The 14,779-nt window shown below is 48.1% G+C and overlaps 1 protein-coding gene across 3 annotated transcripts in view; it reads right to left on the bottom strand.

Annotated features, from left to right (window-relative positions):
* ATP2A3 (ATPase sarcoplasmic/endoplasmic reticulum Ca2+ transporting 3) overlaps positions 1–14,779 on the bottom strand; it is a 124,699-nt gene that overhangs the window by 47,465 nt on the left and 62,455 nt on the right. For all 3 annotated transcript variants that reach the window (XM_019511428.1, XM_019511426.1, XM_019511427.1), the window contains one exon: positions 206–224. In XM_019511428.1, coding sequence (XP_019366973.1) covers positions 206–224 — 19 coding nt within the window. The remainder of the gene's footprint in view (positions 1–205; positions 225–14,779) is intronic.

The raw sequence follows: 14,779 nt of genomic DNA, 5'->3' as shown, positions 1-14,779 counted from the left end.
CCAGCTCCCTGAGTCCCAGGCAATGCTTGCAGCATGTGTCTAGCCCATGCACTGCCAGCAGTACAGGCTGTGCAGTGGGACTGATGCACACTGCCTGAGGCACAAGAGACTGGCCTAGGGAGTGTAGCACATGCAACACCACACTGGACTGGCCCTGTGCACTGGCTCCAGTGCTGCTGAATCCAGTCTAAAAAACAGTTCAGTATCTTCTCAACAACAAACATCTGCAAGAATGAGAAACACAAAATTAGGAACCTTAGGTGCCAGAGTCCTAGCCCGCAACCAGCTGTTGGGTTTCACGTTATTGCCTAGCCAGCTCTGCCGAGCACAGAGGGACAATACCCGCCTCTGGCCAGTAACCTCCTAGCACTGTGCACGGTCAACATTTTCCTTAAAGGTGCCGAACTGCACCTACTCAGCGTCTGGCAGCTCCTAAATTCTTCCAGCCACCCCCTGCTTTTTTATATTCACCTCTTCTAGCTTTTTTCCATCTGAGGGGAGAAGCAGAGCCAGTTTCTAAGGAGCTGTCTATATTTTTCTTGGAGTGGGGGAGGAGAGGGCTATGGTTTCTGGTCTGGCGCACAACTTCTCCAAGCCGCTTCGGAAAACACACAGCCCCAAGCAAGCTGCATGAAGCAGCCATCACAGAAGGGGCAAAAGCCATCACAGAAAACAGCTGTGGTAATGAGCCCCCCATGCTGCCCTTTTCCAGCGAGCTCTCGGCCATCAGCCTGCGCCACTAATTAACAGGGATTGCGGCTCAGCAGCGCGCTGCGCGAATGTGACAGCTCAGTTAATGAAACACCAGGGAGTTGTACGAGGCCCACACGTTTTATTTTTAGTAACATTTGTCTTTCAGGCTCCTTCCAACTTCTGCCTCCTCGCTGTAGCAACAGCAAAAATCCCTCGCCTTTCCGTGTCCTCCACTCTCCCTGCCTGCTCCTGCTGGTGCTTTTGAGATGCAGGCAATGGCTTCAAGACTGGTGACACCTGTTCCTCCCTACACAATCACGCGAGATGATTTGCTGATGCGCGCAGCCCCTTGATTATTTAGGATGTGTATTAAAGCCAACAGAAAGAGCAACTTAACGGCAACGGGTCCAATGATTTTGGCACTGGTGGGGAACACCACTGCCTGCTGCTAACAACCACCAAGAGCTCAGATGGGGGGAAAATCCTCCACCAAGGACAGAGGCAGATATTAATTAAGCTGAGGCAGTTTGAGTCTCATTTTTCATATTGCTCTATTTATTCTTAACAATTATACCGTAGTAACATCTAGAGGACGATCAGACCACAGCAGTCAGGCAAGTTACAGTGCAAACTTATGGTAAATGACAGTTCTTGCTTTCACGGACTTTGGCTCAGATCCACAAAGGTTCCTGCTCTTACTGCACGTAGGTAGTTCCTCGGAGAGTGGAAGCCCCCATCATACCAGGAGGCTGCAAATGCTGTTGCAAAATGGATAATAGCAGCAGTGTGTTTTTAGCTATCTTAAGGCAACATGGCATGTGGAAGCAAGGAGGCATTGCACAGGACCAGCCAATTCTTCAGGAAGCACAAGCAAGTGCTCAGTGGACGGCACTTGAAATAGTCAAGTCTGAAGCAATCTGCACAACTGTGGGCATCCAGACTTCTTGAAACACAGTGAAAATGGCTAAGCACCTTTTAACAACTATATACACCTGAGAGAAAACTTCAGTGCTGATGGCCATACAGCGCGTTGTGCAGAGGTGGGACCAGGACCTGTGATCTCTTTCCCAACCATATGCTCAGCCCACCACGTTACAGACATCTACTGGGGGGTTAAGTGGGCTACAACTACCCACAGCCTCCACTCAAGGACAGACATTTCCTAGCAGTGCAAGGCCATGTAAAGTATGGGTGATGGTGTACATGTGTAGGAAGTGACATCCTAGGCAGGGCCACAAAATAATTAGCTTTTTAACACAATTACTGTAAGTGCAGGAGAACTGAGAATGAACAAGCAACCGTTTTCTTCTGCACTCTGTTAAATAAACCACTACAACTCCACAGGCTGTGCAAAAGGGCTCCAAACTTAGACATGTTATTCGCTGCGGGTTTCATCCAAGCCTATTAAGATGAACAGAAAGATGCCAGTAGATTTAAATGGACTCTGGACTGACCCCACAGGGCCTGGATAGGGTGGCTAGGATATGCCGAGTAGCACTGTGTGGGACAGTAACAGGTGGGACGAGGATGGAAGTATACCACCGCAGAAAAGGGGTGGGCAAACATAGCTCTTAAAATGCAACCCTGTTGTGGGAGGCCCAGACAATGTGATGAAATTACTGAGAAATGCTTTAGCAAAAAGTTACAAAACTTCATTTCATCAGAGAATACAGGCACCTGAGCGACAGTGAAACTAGATAGCATTTCCAAGCATGTATCAAGCCCGCAGCCTGCATTATAAAGCAACCAAGATAACCGCACTTCTTAATACAGTGCAAGATACCTAGGGACTTAACACCTGTCACGACCCTACACACTGTAGCCCAGGGGTGGACAAAATACAGCCCCCCCGCTTCAAGTTCCAGGGCAACCCACCCAGCACCTTTCACCAGCAGCAAATTCATGCTGATGAATGAAACAAATGTTTCCAATGGCCAAAACATACTGCAAACACGTGTGGAGGGCTCTGCCTCTGGAGAACAGTGCCCATGATACACACGACCGTCGCTAACACCCACCAGCAGTAACATGCCTGTTAGAGGCACTGTCACCTTCCATTAGCTTTGTAAGTCTGTTTACGGTGGTATCTCTACGTAGTCACACAATGCAAGTTACCTTGACAACTGTCCTCTCGCATGCTTCGCAGGTTGTCTTTGCCAGTGGGCGTCTACCACCTTTAAGAGACATAACTATGCATTGCAATCACACATGCTTCCAAATTTAAGGTGCTCCCACCCACCCCAGTCCACCTCATTTTTTCATGCGTTTCTAGTGTTTACTTATGTTAATTTTAACAACTTATCCACTTAGAAAATAAAGCAAAGGGATGTTTGACAAAAGGAATATAGCTCCATGAGCCAAAATGGGAAATGAAGGATGGTGCTGGAGCCATCACGTCGCTCAAAAGACACTGACGGCTCCAAGTGCAAAATATTACCCTCTCCTTAGCACCTCCCCGTCCCCCCCAGCACATGTGACTACATAAGTTAAGGCTGCATTTCAAATCGGCTTTTTTGTTTAGGAATAGGCCTAAGCCAAAAGTTCTGACCTGGATCTGAATCTCTTCAAAGCTGGAAGCAGAGGTAGTTCACGCTGAAAAAATTGGGGCCACCTATAGTTCTCTCAAGGCAGAAAAACCTACTTATTTCAATGGGAGTTTTGCAAGTGGCACAGCGGGCTTTCCATGCCTGTCACAGTTCATTTGTTTCTCGTTAAAAGTAGGCAGTTTGTCGGTAACAACAGTGCTGCTGGCCCTAAAAACTCACTCCGGATTCGAGTTGTGCCAAGCTCTTGCTGCCCTGCAGAAAAAAAGGTATGTAACACTGCTTCAGAGGCCAAGGAGTGGATGGCTCAGGGGAGCCACAGGTGAAAGGAATGGATTTTGTGCTCCAAACTGGCACATTTTCCTTCAATTTTATCACGTCTGAATTTCTTGCTAGAAACACTCTCTCTTGAGGAATAGACCTCACTGGCTCTGTCAGTTTTCTGCTGGCTCACTCCATCAGTTTACACAAGACTTGTGGCTCTTTTGAGTGTGAAGTCATAAGTTTTATTTCCTGCTGATGCACCGGCTCAATTTAACTGGCGACCCTGGTGCCCGTCATGGGTAAGTTAGAGCAAGCTTGGACTACGAAACCTTAGAGTATCTCTTGTTGCCACTACTCACTTTCTAGCCCCAGTGTGCCAAAGGACGGCAATGGCTAAGTGACTTCCTATGGGGAGGGTCTGTGTTTACACCTCTTTGGCTCCTCGTCATGAATCCATCTACTTGCTCTCCGGGGCAAATTCTCTTAAGGTGCTAACTTGGATCAATGGGAATAGATGAGAAACCAGAGGCTCAAAAGAACAAACTTGCCTTAGCCAGATGGCTAAGACTGAAAGCATTAGCAGCAAAAGAGAAGTAGGGCCGGTCTTTGGTATGGGAGGGAAATTCTCCCAACTACACATTTTTACACGTTCAGATTAAGAGACCCGCATGGTCAGTGGTGAAAGCACGATGGAGCAAACCTCACAAGCAGATTTCCTCAGAGCACTGAATGGTGCTAGCCACATTTAAGTGTGGTGCTGTCATTTGAGATGCAGAGCAGCACTGTGTTGAGAGCAACTCTGCAACTCCCAACTCATTTTGCTTCACCCCTGTGGTTCCTCGCTTTTCTAAGGCAGGACCCTTACGCCTAAGCAACCTTCAGTTCCTCAACAATCCCGTTTTCCTCCCAGATATATTTGCTTCTAAGCAGCTGACATGAGATAATTATGCCAGAAAGGGAAGGTTATGGCTATTATATGCGCAGCTCAGCTGTCAGCCCTCATTCACCCAAAGGGACGGTGGGTTGGCATCATGACCTGGGCTCAGCCTGCTTTCCAGCATCTTATAGCAAGCAACTGATGAAAAACATGCGATTATCATGTGTGCAAACCCCTTCCATCACTGCCATAGCACATTTTCTCATCACAGGAAACCGTGTGCTCCTCTCCCCTCATCCTGGTGACGTTACACCTTAATGCAAACCATCTTTCCTGTCTCCCCTGTTCAGCACCCTATGGCACTCGCATGCGTTTCCCAGCCATTTCCCTTTATGCCCAAACAGTTCAACCCTGCTCAGAAACAGCAGCCAAGAGCTGCGTCCTGTCTTGTAGGATTCTTAGTTTGGTCGCTTAAGTGTTACTTGCCCCTGCAGAAACTAGAGTTCTTCAAGCTGCAGGAAATAAAGCACAAAGCCTAGTGGCAGGAGTTTATAAACTAAGTGCGTGTGCCCGTCATTCTTCCTCACTAATCCCAGGCTGCTTCCTCTCGGATCCTGCTCTGTATAGACTGCCTGTCAGTGCTGGCTAAGCCTGGTTTATGTTCCAGAACTCCCTGAGGATGGGGAAGCAGAGGAGAAAGTCATGTCAATATGCAAGTGAACTGTAAAAAGCATCTTGCAAAGCCTTTCAGCAGCTCATGAGAGGAATAAATAATGATGCAGGTTTAACATTCTGCTCGCTGGCATGCTAGAAGGTGGAGGCTTAACTACAGCTCCAAAGCTGTACTGCACGCATACGGGGGCAGAGACGTGCATCCAGCGCATGCTTTCCCAGAATGTATTCAAGCCACAATGCAAGGCTGGAGCTATATCATGATTTCTTTCGTCACACAGGAGCTTCAGCAACTTCTGTGGGAAAACTGGAATGGGTAAGACAGGCAGGATTCAGCCCTGTTTCTCCCAAGCCAAGCCGAGACTTGAGCAATGTGCTCCCTGGGAGCTCCAGCATGCTTCCAACCACCCTTACGTGTTGTATGATCGCTCAAGAAAACCCAGGAAACCTTCCAACTAGACCAGGCTAATGCAATGCCATCTGTATTAGCCAAAAACAAAACTTATTCACAATCATCCTGGCCACTCAGTGGGTTCTTAGATGTTCAGACTATAAGATCCTTGAGGCAAGGATCCTGTATGTATGCAAAGGAAATATGGACTTATGGCAAAAGCACTTAGCTGGTACCCAAATGATCTGACTTTCATTACTGGCTACCAAGAAGAGGTGTTACAGCACTAGCCTGGGGAACCCAGGTTTAAGTCCCTGACTGCCACTGTTCTCTTTTGTGATTTCTGGCAAATCACTTTATCTGCCTGGACCTCAGGTTTTCCTACCAATGACATGGACGATAATAAACAGCCCCCTACCTCACAATGATGTTGTAAGCATGAGCTGCTTAACATTTTCCTTAATGTTTTGAGGTGCCTGAATAATGCAGTGGTAAGGACTCTACAGTGAGTACTTCAATATGAAGGGGACAACCCAGTGCTGGATACAACATCAGTACTGACATGCTAAATACTAAAAGCCACCACTGCGGCATGACAGAAGCATTTTCAGCTTTGGTACACAGTATACGAGTTTCTTATTTGGAGCAACAAACCAGGCATGGAAGTCAATTCTAAACCTTTAAGATAGTCAATAACTACGCTGGATTTCTGAAGACTCCTTACAACACAAAGAGGAGGCATATGCACCCATGCTCCCTGCTCCACCTAATAGCCACAAAGCATGTGATGCCACTCCTTGGACTCTCTCTCCTAGTTTACTCCGGGAAATCAAGCCTTACTCCAATCTCCACTGCATACTATCCCCACAGTACAAGAATGCCGACAGAAATCTGATGCTTTGTTGCATTTCGCTCATTATTGCTTGCAACTAATGAGATGACTCTGGTAAAGGACTTGTACGCTTGTGATGACCATTTGTTCCACTGGGGATTCATCCCTTTAATCTTTGGTGCTTCGTTACTTCAAAAGCAAAAAAGAAAAAAGGAGCCCAGTTTCATGAATGTTTCTTGTGCTGCTTTTTAGACATAAAAGATACTACGGAGTTTCCTTCATCTTTTTTCCAGATTTCAGTCTCCATCTAACCTAGAGTGGCAGGCAAGCAGTTACCTGAACAAGTGTATGCATTCATATTGTCACACTCTGCTTTAGGCTCCATCATACTGACGTGAATAGCCTAAAAATCTGCGGGACAGACTCTCCAAGTCAGCGAGAACTATTAAGATCATCTTCCCAAAGCTGACACCATCAAACCCAATGGACTTGGAGCTAAACAAGAGTCCGTCTCTTGGAAAGGCATCCAGTCTCACTTGGAGGCTCCAAATAATGATGAATTAACCATTAGCTGTGGTTGTTTGAGTGGTTCATTGCCCCCACTGTTAAAAATGCACATCAGTCCTATTTGAAATATTTGAGTGCTAGAGCACGTTACCAAGACTCCACTCAGGAGCAGTCTATCATACTTCCAGCTCCTCTGCTGAACCCATCACTCCGGCATCTCAACACCTCTCGAGAGATTTGAGAGACCTGCCAGCCAGCAGCCCCTGCTCCTCAGCAAAACAGCTTGGCCCTTCCCTCAGTTCAGAAAGCAGCTTGCACTCTTACCCAGAAATTTAAAAGCTAGTATGCCAGTGATTACTGCAAGTATGCCCAATGACAGTGAAAGATCAGTGTCTCCTACAAGTGCCCAAACTGCTCAGAGATGTACATGACAGAGTAGAAAGCACTGCAATATACTCTTGCAATGTAAGTGGCCGTTGCCTCTAGGTAGTACATGTTTTGGTACTATGATGGTGAGGAGCCATAAAAAATGCCAAGACAGATTTTTTTAAGCAGCAGCACAGAAACCTAGGGAAAAAAAAAAAATGTATGCTTGTATGGCTACAACTTAAGGGGAAAAAACCCTAACAGCTAGACTTTTTATGCCTCAATATTTTGGTTTCCCATTTGAGTCACATTCGAGGCTCGTTTGCAGAAGGTGGATGCTCACCGGTTCCCAAAGCACAGGCACCTTTTAAAGGCATATCAAACTGAGCTGCAGCAAAAAGATGGCAGCAAAAATCACTAACCATTTCTGAAGATTGGAGGCCCATGTACTGAAACTGGATTAGGGGCTGGAAATGTTCATATTGGATGCACTTGCTACAAGTCTGGAGATTGGCGCCATAAACACCATTTCAGGCCTGTTGGTAGAAGCTCTTATAGCTTCATAGTTGGTAGGGTCAGAAGAGACCTAAGCAGATCATCTAGTCTGACCCCCTGCCATGGGCAGGAAAAGATGTTGGGGTCAAATGACCCCAGGTGGTGGCTGTTTAGCCTCCTTCTGAAGACCCCCAGGGTAGGGGCAAGCATCACTTCCCTTGGAAGTTGGTTCCAGCTCCTAGGCCCCTGACAGTGAAGTAACACTTCCTCAAGTCTAGCCTGAATCTACTCTCAGTCAACTTATGGCCGTTGTTCCTTGTTACTCCCAGTAGTGCTCAGGGGAACAGGGACTCTCCCATTGCCTGCTGGTCTCCCTTGGCAAGTTTATAGGCAGCCACCAGATCCCCTCTCAGCCTTCTTTTGTGGAGGCTGAACAGGTTCAGGTCCCGTAGCCTCTCCCTGTAGGGCCTGCCCTGCTGCCCCGATCATGCAAGTGGCCCTCCTCTGGACCCTCTCCATGTTGTCCACGTTGCCTCTTGAAGTGCGGCTCCCAGAACTGGATGCAGTACTCCAACTGCGGCCTGACCAGTGCCACATAGAGGGGGAGGATCACCCCCTTGGACCTGCTCGAGATGCATCTGTGGATGCATGACAAGGTACGGTTGGCCTTCCTGACCGTGTCCCCACACTGCCGGCCCATGTTCATCTTGGCATCAATGACGACTCCAAGATCCTTTTCTGCCTCTGTGCTGACGAGAAAGGAGTTCCCCAGCCTGTAGGTATGGTGCCGGTTCTTCCTCCCCAGGTGCAGCACCTTGCACTTGTCAGTGCTGAAACCCATCCTGTTCTCATCCGCCCACCCCTGTAACGTGTCCAGGTCTAGTTGTAGCCCATCCCTCTCTTCTAACGTGCCCACCTCTCCCCACAGCTTAGCACCATCTGTGAACTTGAACAAGGTGCTTTTCACCCCTTGTCCAAATCGCTGGTGAAGATGTTGAACAGCGCGGGCCCGACGACCGAGCCCAGGGGGACCCCACTGCCCACATCCCTCCAGGTCGAAAACAACCCATCCACCTCCACTCTCTGGGTGCGGCCCTCCAGCCAATTTGTGACCCATCTGACTGTGCAGGCATCGATGTTACAGTTGCCTAATTTTTTAAATGAGAACGGGGTGAGAGACAGTGTCGAAGGCCTTCCGAAAGCCCAGAAAGACTACGTTCACCGCGACACCTGCATCCAAGGCTTTTGTGACCTGGTCGTAGAAGGCCACCAGGTTGGTCTGACAGAACCTGCCCCTAATGAACTCACGTTGGTCAGCCCTAAGCATAATCCCCCCCGCTGGCCGCTCGCAGATGTGCTCCTGGACAATTTTCTCAAATTTTCTTAATGTTTTAAAATTTGTTTCAGGGCCTTTATTTTCCCTAAGCCTATTTAAAAAATGGTGTTCTGTAACCCACGGCAACCAAGCATTACATTACACATCTTGCTTGTACCCAGCTTGTGTTCAGTGACTAATACAATGGCATTGAGTCAAGGTGGAGGGGGAGATTTTGGTTGGGGCTTGGAAAGGTATTTCCAGGTTTTCGGCATTGTAGAGTGTATTTCCAGACTGGAGAAAGAGACATGTTTGCAGTGGATGTAAACAGTGAAGAGGAAATAGCTGTAAGTTAATCCATAAACAGGATAGGTGACTTAAAAAAAAAAAAAAAAACCACCCAACAAAACACTAAACCTACCTACCTTAGCTAAATGGCCCCTTCTGTGAAAGCTCCTGGAACCCGGCCAGCCGCACAAATCTTCTATATAAACTTGCTGCACTGTTTACCTTATAAGGCCGGTGGGTGCATATTAACTCCAACGTCAAACAAAGAAGGAAACTCAGCTGGCCTCTGACCAAGCCTTCCCTCCAATACATATCTCTGTGTTTAACCCTTTAGAGCAAAAATACAATAGCGCAGAGACAGAGAGAGCATGCAAGCGAGCAGGTGAGACATGTATAAACACTATTAAGAACATGATGGACTCTCAGGTTTAGGTTTTGTCTTTTGAACCTTAAATCAAAGAAAATGGAATTTCATGTCATAAATTGAGGCACTACGAATGTAGTTTGGAAAGCAAACGACTCGTAAAAATACTTGCACTAAGTGTATTATGAGAGACATTTGATGCAGGTGTATTTGGGAAGGAACAAGTACAATGAGACAAGCGGGTCTTTACATCTGTATTTAAACATACGTATTTTCTGCAGGCCATGAAAGTGCTGCCAGGAGCGGGTAGCAGCATGGGATGCTAAAGCTTGCTGATAAAACAGTGTAGATTTCTAATACTGCACGCTTAGTTGGTGAGCAGAAAAGGAAAATAATTAGGATGAATAAAAATAAAATATTCACGCCTTCTTGGGAACTTGGACTGACAAACCTTCTTGGGAACATAGACTATGCAAACCCAGACAGAGGGTTTTAAAGGTACAGACTACCAGTCAGGATACCTGGATTCCAATCCCAGCTCTGCTAGACGCACCATTTTAGCACCCTATGCCTCAGTGTGCTCATGTACAAAATAAGGATAAAAATATATCTTTTGTATACTTCCCTTAGATTCTTGGGTAGACAGACTAGCAAAGTACAAAGTAGCACAATCTAAAACTGTTCCGATTTAATATTTTTATCAGCTACAAGTGAGACATCATCTCTCTCTTTCACCTTCCCCTGTCCATTGGCAAGCTGGCTAATCACCACCAAACGGCCAGCAAGCGATAACTCTTAGATACTACCAGCTGGGTTTGAATTGGCAGCCTAGACTTCAATTAGACATGGACCCTACAGGTCCAAGGGAGAGGACAGGAAAACCTTGAGCAAGAAACTCTAACAAAGGAGCAGCCCATGTTTGGTTTAAAGTAACAGATGCTGCTGACCCAAACCAGCAGTGTTGAAATGAGCATGCACGTGTGGTATGTGGTGCTGCACATGTAGGGAGATCTCAGTGTCAAAAAAACCCACAGTGGAAAAAAAAGCAGGGTGGCACATGTGGCAGCAGCGTGCACTACCCGAAACCGGAGCCTGGCCGGCCACAGCCACACTCCAGATGTCAGCCAGGTTCTCTGCTGCTGGATTGCCAACACTGGAGCCCCCGGGAGGCCCTCAGGACCCTAGGTAAGAGTTGTTCCCCAGGGACAAGTAGCAGCGGCACAATGTGCCGCTGCTGTTTGTGCCTGGGGAAACACCTGCGTCTGCACATCTGGGTCTGACCCTGAAGGGAATTCAGACCAAAGAACCACGGACTCTCGGGAGGCCAGTCTGTGTGCAGAATTATCCATGACACTAGTTTAAGCGTTTATATCTTAAAACATCCTAGGGTCTGTTCCTAGGATCTGCTAAAACAATCCATTCAACCCCCACCTTCCAAAGGACAGAATACCTAGAGGGCTACATGAACAGGTACAAATTATGAGTCAGTCTGCAAGATGAATTGCCACAGATAGTCATGTCTCCTTTACAGTTTACATAGCTGCAATGCATGGTAAGAGCACTCGGATGTTCAAGAAGAATCCCACTCCCCACCCTGTGATTGCATGGCACAGCCTATAGCTAAAAGGCTGTGTGTAATTCTCCACAATCTCTCCTCCTTCACCTTGAAGGCTGGTTACTGACTGTCAAGTGCAACAAATCGACTGCAACCCCAGCAAGCACAGAACATGAACTCAAAACTGCAGGGCTTTCTTCTCCCACTGACGTCAAACACATGGGAGTGCACTGGTATCTCAACAGGATCTGATTCTGTGCTAAAACTGGAATCAAGGTGTCCCCGGTCCTCATTCAGAAAGGGACAAGATGCGTTGCCTTCTGTTTCAGATAGAGATGTGCTCTGATCTTTGTTCCTGTGACGAGCAAGGGCCCAAAATCAGCACATCTGCAGAATGATAAGCACAACCCCATGCGACAGGGCTAGATCACACCCTACACAAAATCCAGCCCCCTATGCAGCTCTGCCCATTCTTTAAACTCAGCCATGTAAGGGCCGGAGCAGACAGCTGGCTATTGTGACTAAGATTTGCCTCCATTTCCTGCCCTAGCCCTGTCTGCCAGGCCTTACCTTGACTCTCCCCCACAAGTCCCCCGCTTCATTTCAGATATGGCTCATGATCTAGGCTTGTTCTTCAGGTTTGGCTTCCATCTCAGACCCACCCATCCCCCCAAGCCTTCAAGTCATGTTTTATCAGCTACCCATGTCCCAGTCCCTGACAGTCCCTCCAGGAAATTCAACCCATCCAATATTGTTTTGAAGGTTTGAGGCATGTTGTTATTGATGGTTAGAAAATGGTATTTAGAGGTTCGCTTTTAGGAATTGGCTTGTAGGTAAAGTAGATATTGTATTTGAATAACAGTCCTGGGCAACGGCAAGGGTTAGCTGATTTCTAAAAGCCTGTTTGTGGCAAAAGTTTCCTTCAAAGCCCACTGTGTCTGACGCAGGCAAGCAGCAAGCAGACACACAGGCTGGGAAATTGGAGACATGTACCAGTGCGTTCCATAACATGAGCTAAGGGACTCTGCCACGTTGGCTAATCCCTTGGGATTTCTGGTTTTGGTAGATGAACCAAATTAGGAAACCAGTAAAGCCCAGATTAGGATGTGTGCATGTGACGCGTTTGTGAAACAAAGGAATAGGCTGACAGGACAGAATATGGACAGGTAGACCAATCAAAGATGCCCGGAGATGAAGAGTCATCAGAAAAGGAAAAAAGAATATACAAAATGAAGGATTTCAGAGCAGCAAAGGGTCCCCAAGAGGGAAACCCAAGGCCACCATGGACAGAGGGCATACCACCAGCTCATCTCATCCACCCCACTTCTGGGGAGTGGGCCTCAGCCTCTGACCTCCAGCCTGCTGACATCTTACATTCAAGGGAGAACCTCAGAGTGCAGCTCATGTACTGGCCAGACACACTTTGACTCTGAACACTGGGACTGGTAGATATAGAATTGCTTGCATTATTCTTATCTGCTATTACGGCATATCAAATGTTTTTGCCTATTATCGAACGGAGAGGTCATGCTCAGTCTGGGGGTTCGTGCCCGCCTGGAACAAGGTATCTGAGTCATAAAGCCAGTGCCAACACTTACCTGTCCAAACACACCCATCAGATCCTACACTTCAAATGTCATCCCCTGTGCCTCGGCCTCCTGAGGTGTTAACTAATGGAGCATAAAAGGGTGCCACATGCCAAGTTTTGAGAGACTAAAATTTGAACAGAATGTCAATTTCAATAACTGTTGTTCAAAGACTTCATGATGAGCTTAATTCAGAGTTATTAACTTATTACACAGATCCTGCAATCTTCTTCTATAAAAAGGAAGCAAACTGCAAGGACAGAACTAAAACATTCCTCTCTTCCCCTTCCCCCATGCTAAATAATGCTTGCAGTTAACATAATTACATAATGGCTTCCTCCTATATCATCTCCCTTGTCACAGCAACCATATACAAAGACAGGAGAGAGAAGAATCCAGACAGGGAGCGAAAGAGGGCAGCTTCTAAAATTAAACCACCCCAGATCTGGTTTCAGCGCAAACTTGGGCTGGAGTTAGTATCCAGCAGAATTTACTGCACATCACTCCCACCAATTCATTCTTTATACAAAGGAGAAGGTTAGTCCAAGCTGCTTAACTCAGGGCTGAGGAAGAAAGTAAGTTTAGCTGTTTCATACTGGAAGGCTGCTCATCTAGACAACTCGATGAAAGGAGCGAGACAAAAGGTCTGAGGGCTGGTAAAAAGGGATAGGACTGACTGACTTCATGGAAAATCCTGGGGGTGTAGAACAGTAACAACACAGGTGGTTGCAACGTAGGACTTAGGCCATGCAAAACGGCAATACGGCTTGGTGTATTAAACGTCAGACTTGGGATCACGGGGCCTTCGGTTCTGGTCTTCACTTTACCATGGCTCTGCTGAATGACCCTGGGCGAGCTGCTCCCTATGCCTATGTTTCCCCCGACCCCGTTTGCTTTGCTCAGTTCGATGCTAAGATTGTTAAAGAAAGGTCGGTTCTCTGCTGTGTGTTTATACAATGCTTTGCACAAAGGGAACCTAATTCTGATCAGACCTTCTAGGGTCAGGGGCAGGGAAAATTTGGCTCAACAGGTCATTCTAACCAGCCCATGGGGCCACTCAAAAAACAAACAACCCCCTCCCCAAAAACCCCCCAATTACTACTAGCCCATGGCTGCCCTTCTGAAAGCAGGCTTGCAGAGGTCATGTGCCATTGGACTGGGCAGGCTCTGTCCTTCCACCTGTGGGACTCCCAGCACTCCACCTGGAGCTCTACATGGAGGCACTGAGCAACTGGACAGCTGGTGAGTGGGGAGGTGGGTGTGGGGTTTGTGGGTGGGGGATGGGCCCCTCCCACCATAGCATACCGCCCCCGCCATGGTGTACAGGCCCCGCTGGTGGCAGTCGCAGGCAGAGCCCTCTGGCAGCGTGCAGCTCTGGCTGAATCCTGGGTGCTGCACATGGCAGCATGAAGCCTGCCTGGTCTGGCCCACTGGCGTGCGCCTTCAAACCACACCAGACTGCTTCCATGTTAGCGTGCGGGGCTCCTGGCTCTGCAGGCAGGAGCCATGCGCCAGTGAGCAGGGCTGGACCAGCTCCATGAATCCAGGTGGGGCTTTCAGCACTCCAGCAGGGAGCTGCACATAGGGGAACAGAGCCCACCTAGCCCAGCGGCGTGCAACGCCCATGGCTCCCGGTCCATGCACCATCAGGCTGGGTGGGCTCCATGCCACTGTGTATGGCTGTGGAGCTGGCCTGCCTGGCCTGATGGCAAGTGGTTCCTACCTGCAGTGCTGGGAGCCCCACACTGGCATGGAACCAGCCCAGTCTGGAGCAAAAGCATGTGCCAGTGGGCCAGGCCAGGCAGGCTCCATGTTACAATGTGCAGTCCCTGGGATTCAGCCAGAGCCATGTGCCACCAAGGGGCTCTGCCTGCAATGGGCCAGGAGTGCCCTAAGGGCCTGCCACCTGCTGCTGCTGCCACTGGTGGTGGTAAGAGCTGTATGCTATGGGAGGGCGCATGTGGCAGAGGGGCCACGTCTATCCACACACACATTCACAACACCCCCCCCCCACCCAAGGCCCCATCCCTT

The sequence above is a fragment of the Gavialis gangeticus genome, unplaced genomic scaffold (assembly GCF_001723915.1).
Source record: "Gavialis gangeticus isolate Ggan-Ray unplaced genomic scaffold, GavGan_comp1, whole genome shotgun sequence".
Classification (NCBI taxonomy): domain Eukaryota; kingdom Metazoa; phylum Chordata; order Crocodylia; family Gavialidae; genus Gavialis; species Gavialis gangeticus.
This window is presented reverse-complemented; position numbering and strand designations above follow the sequence as displayed.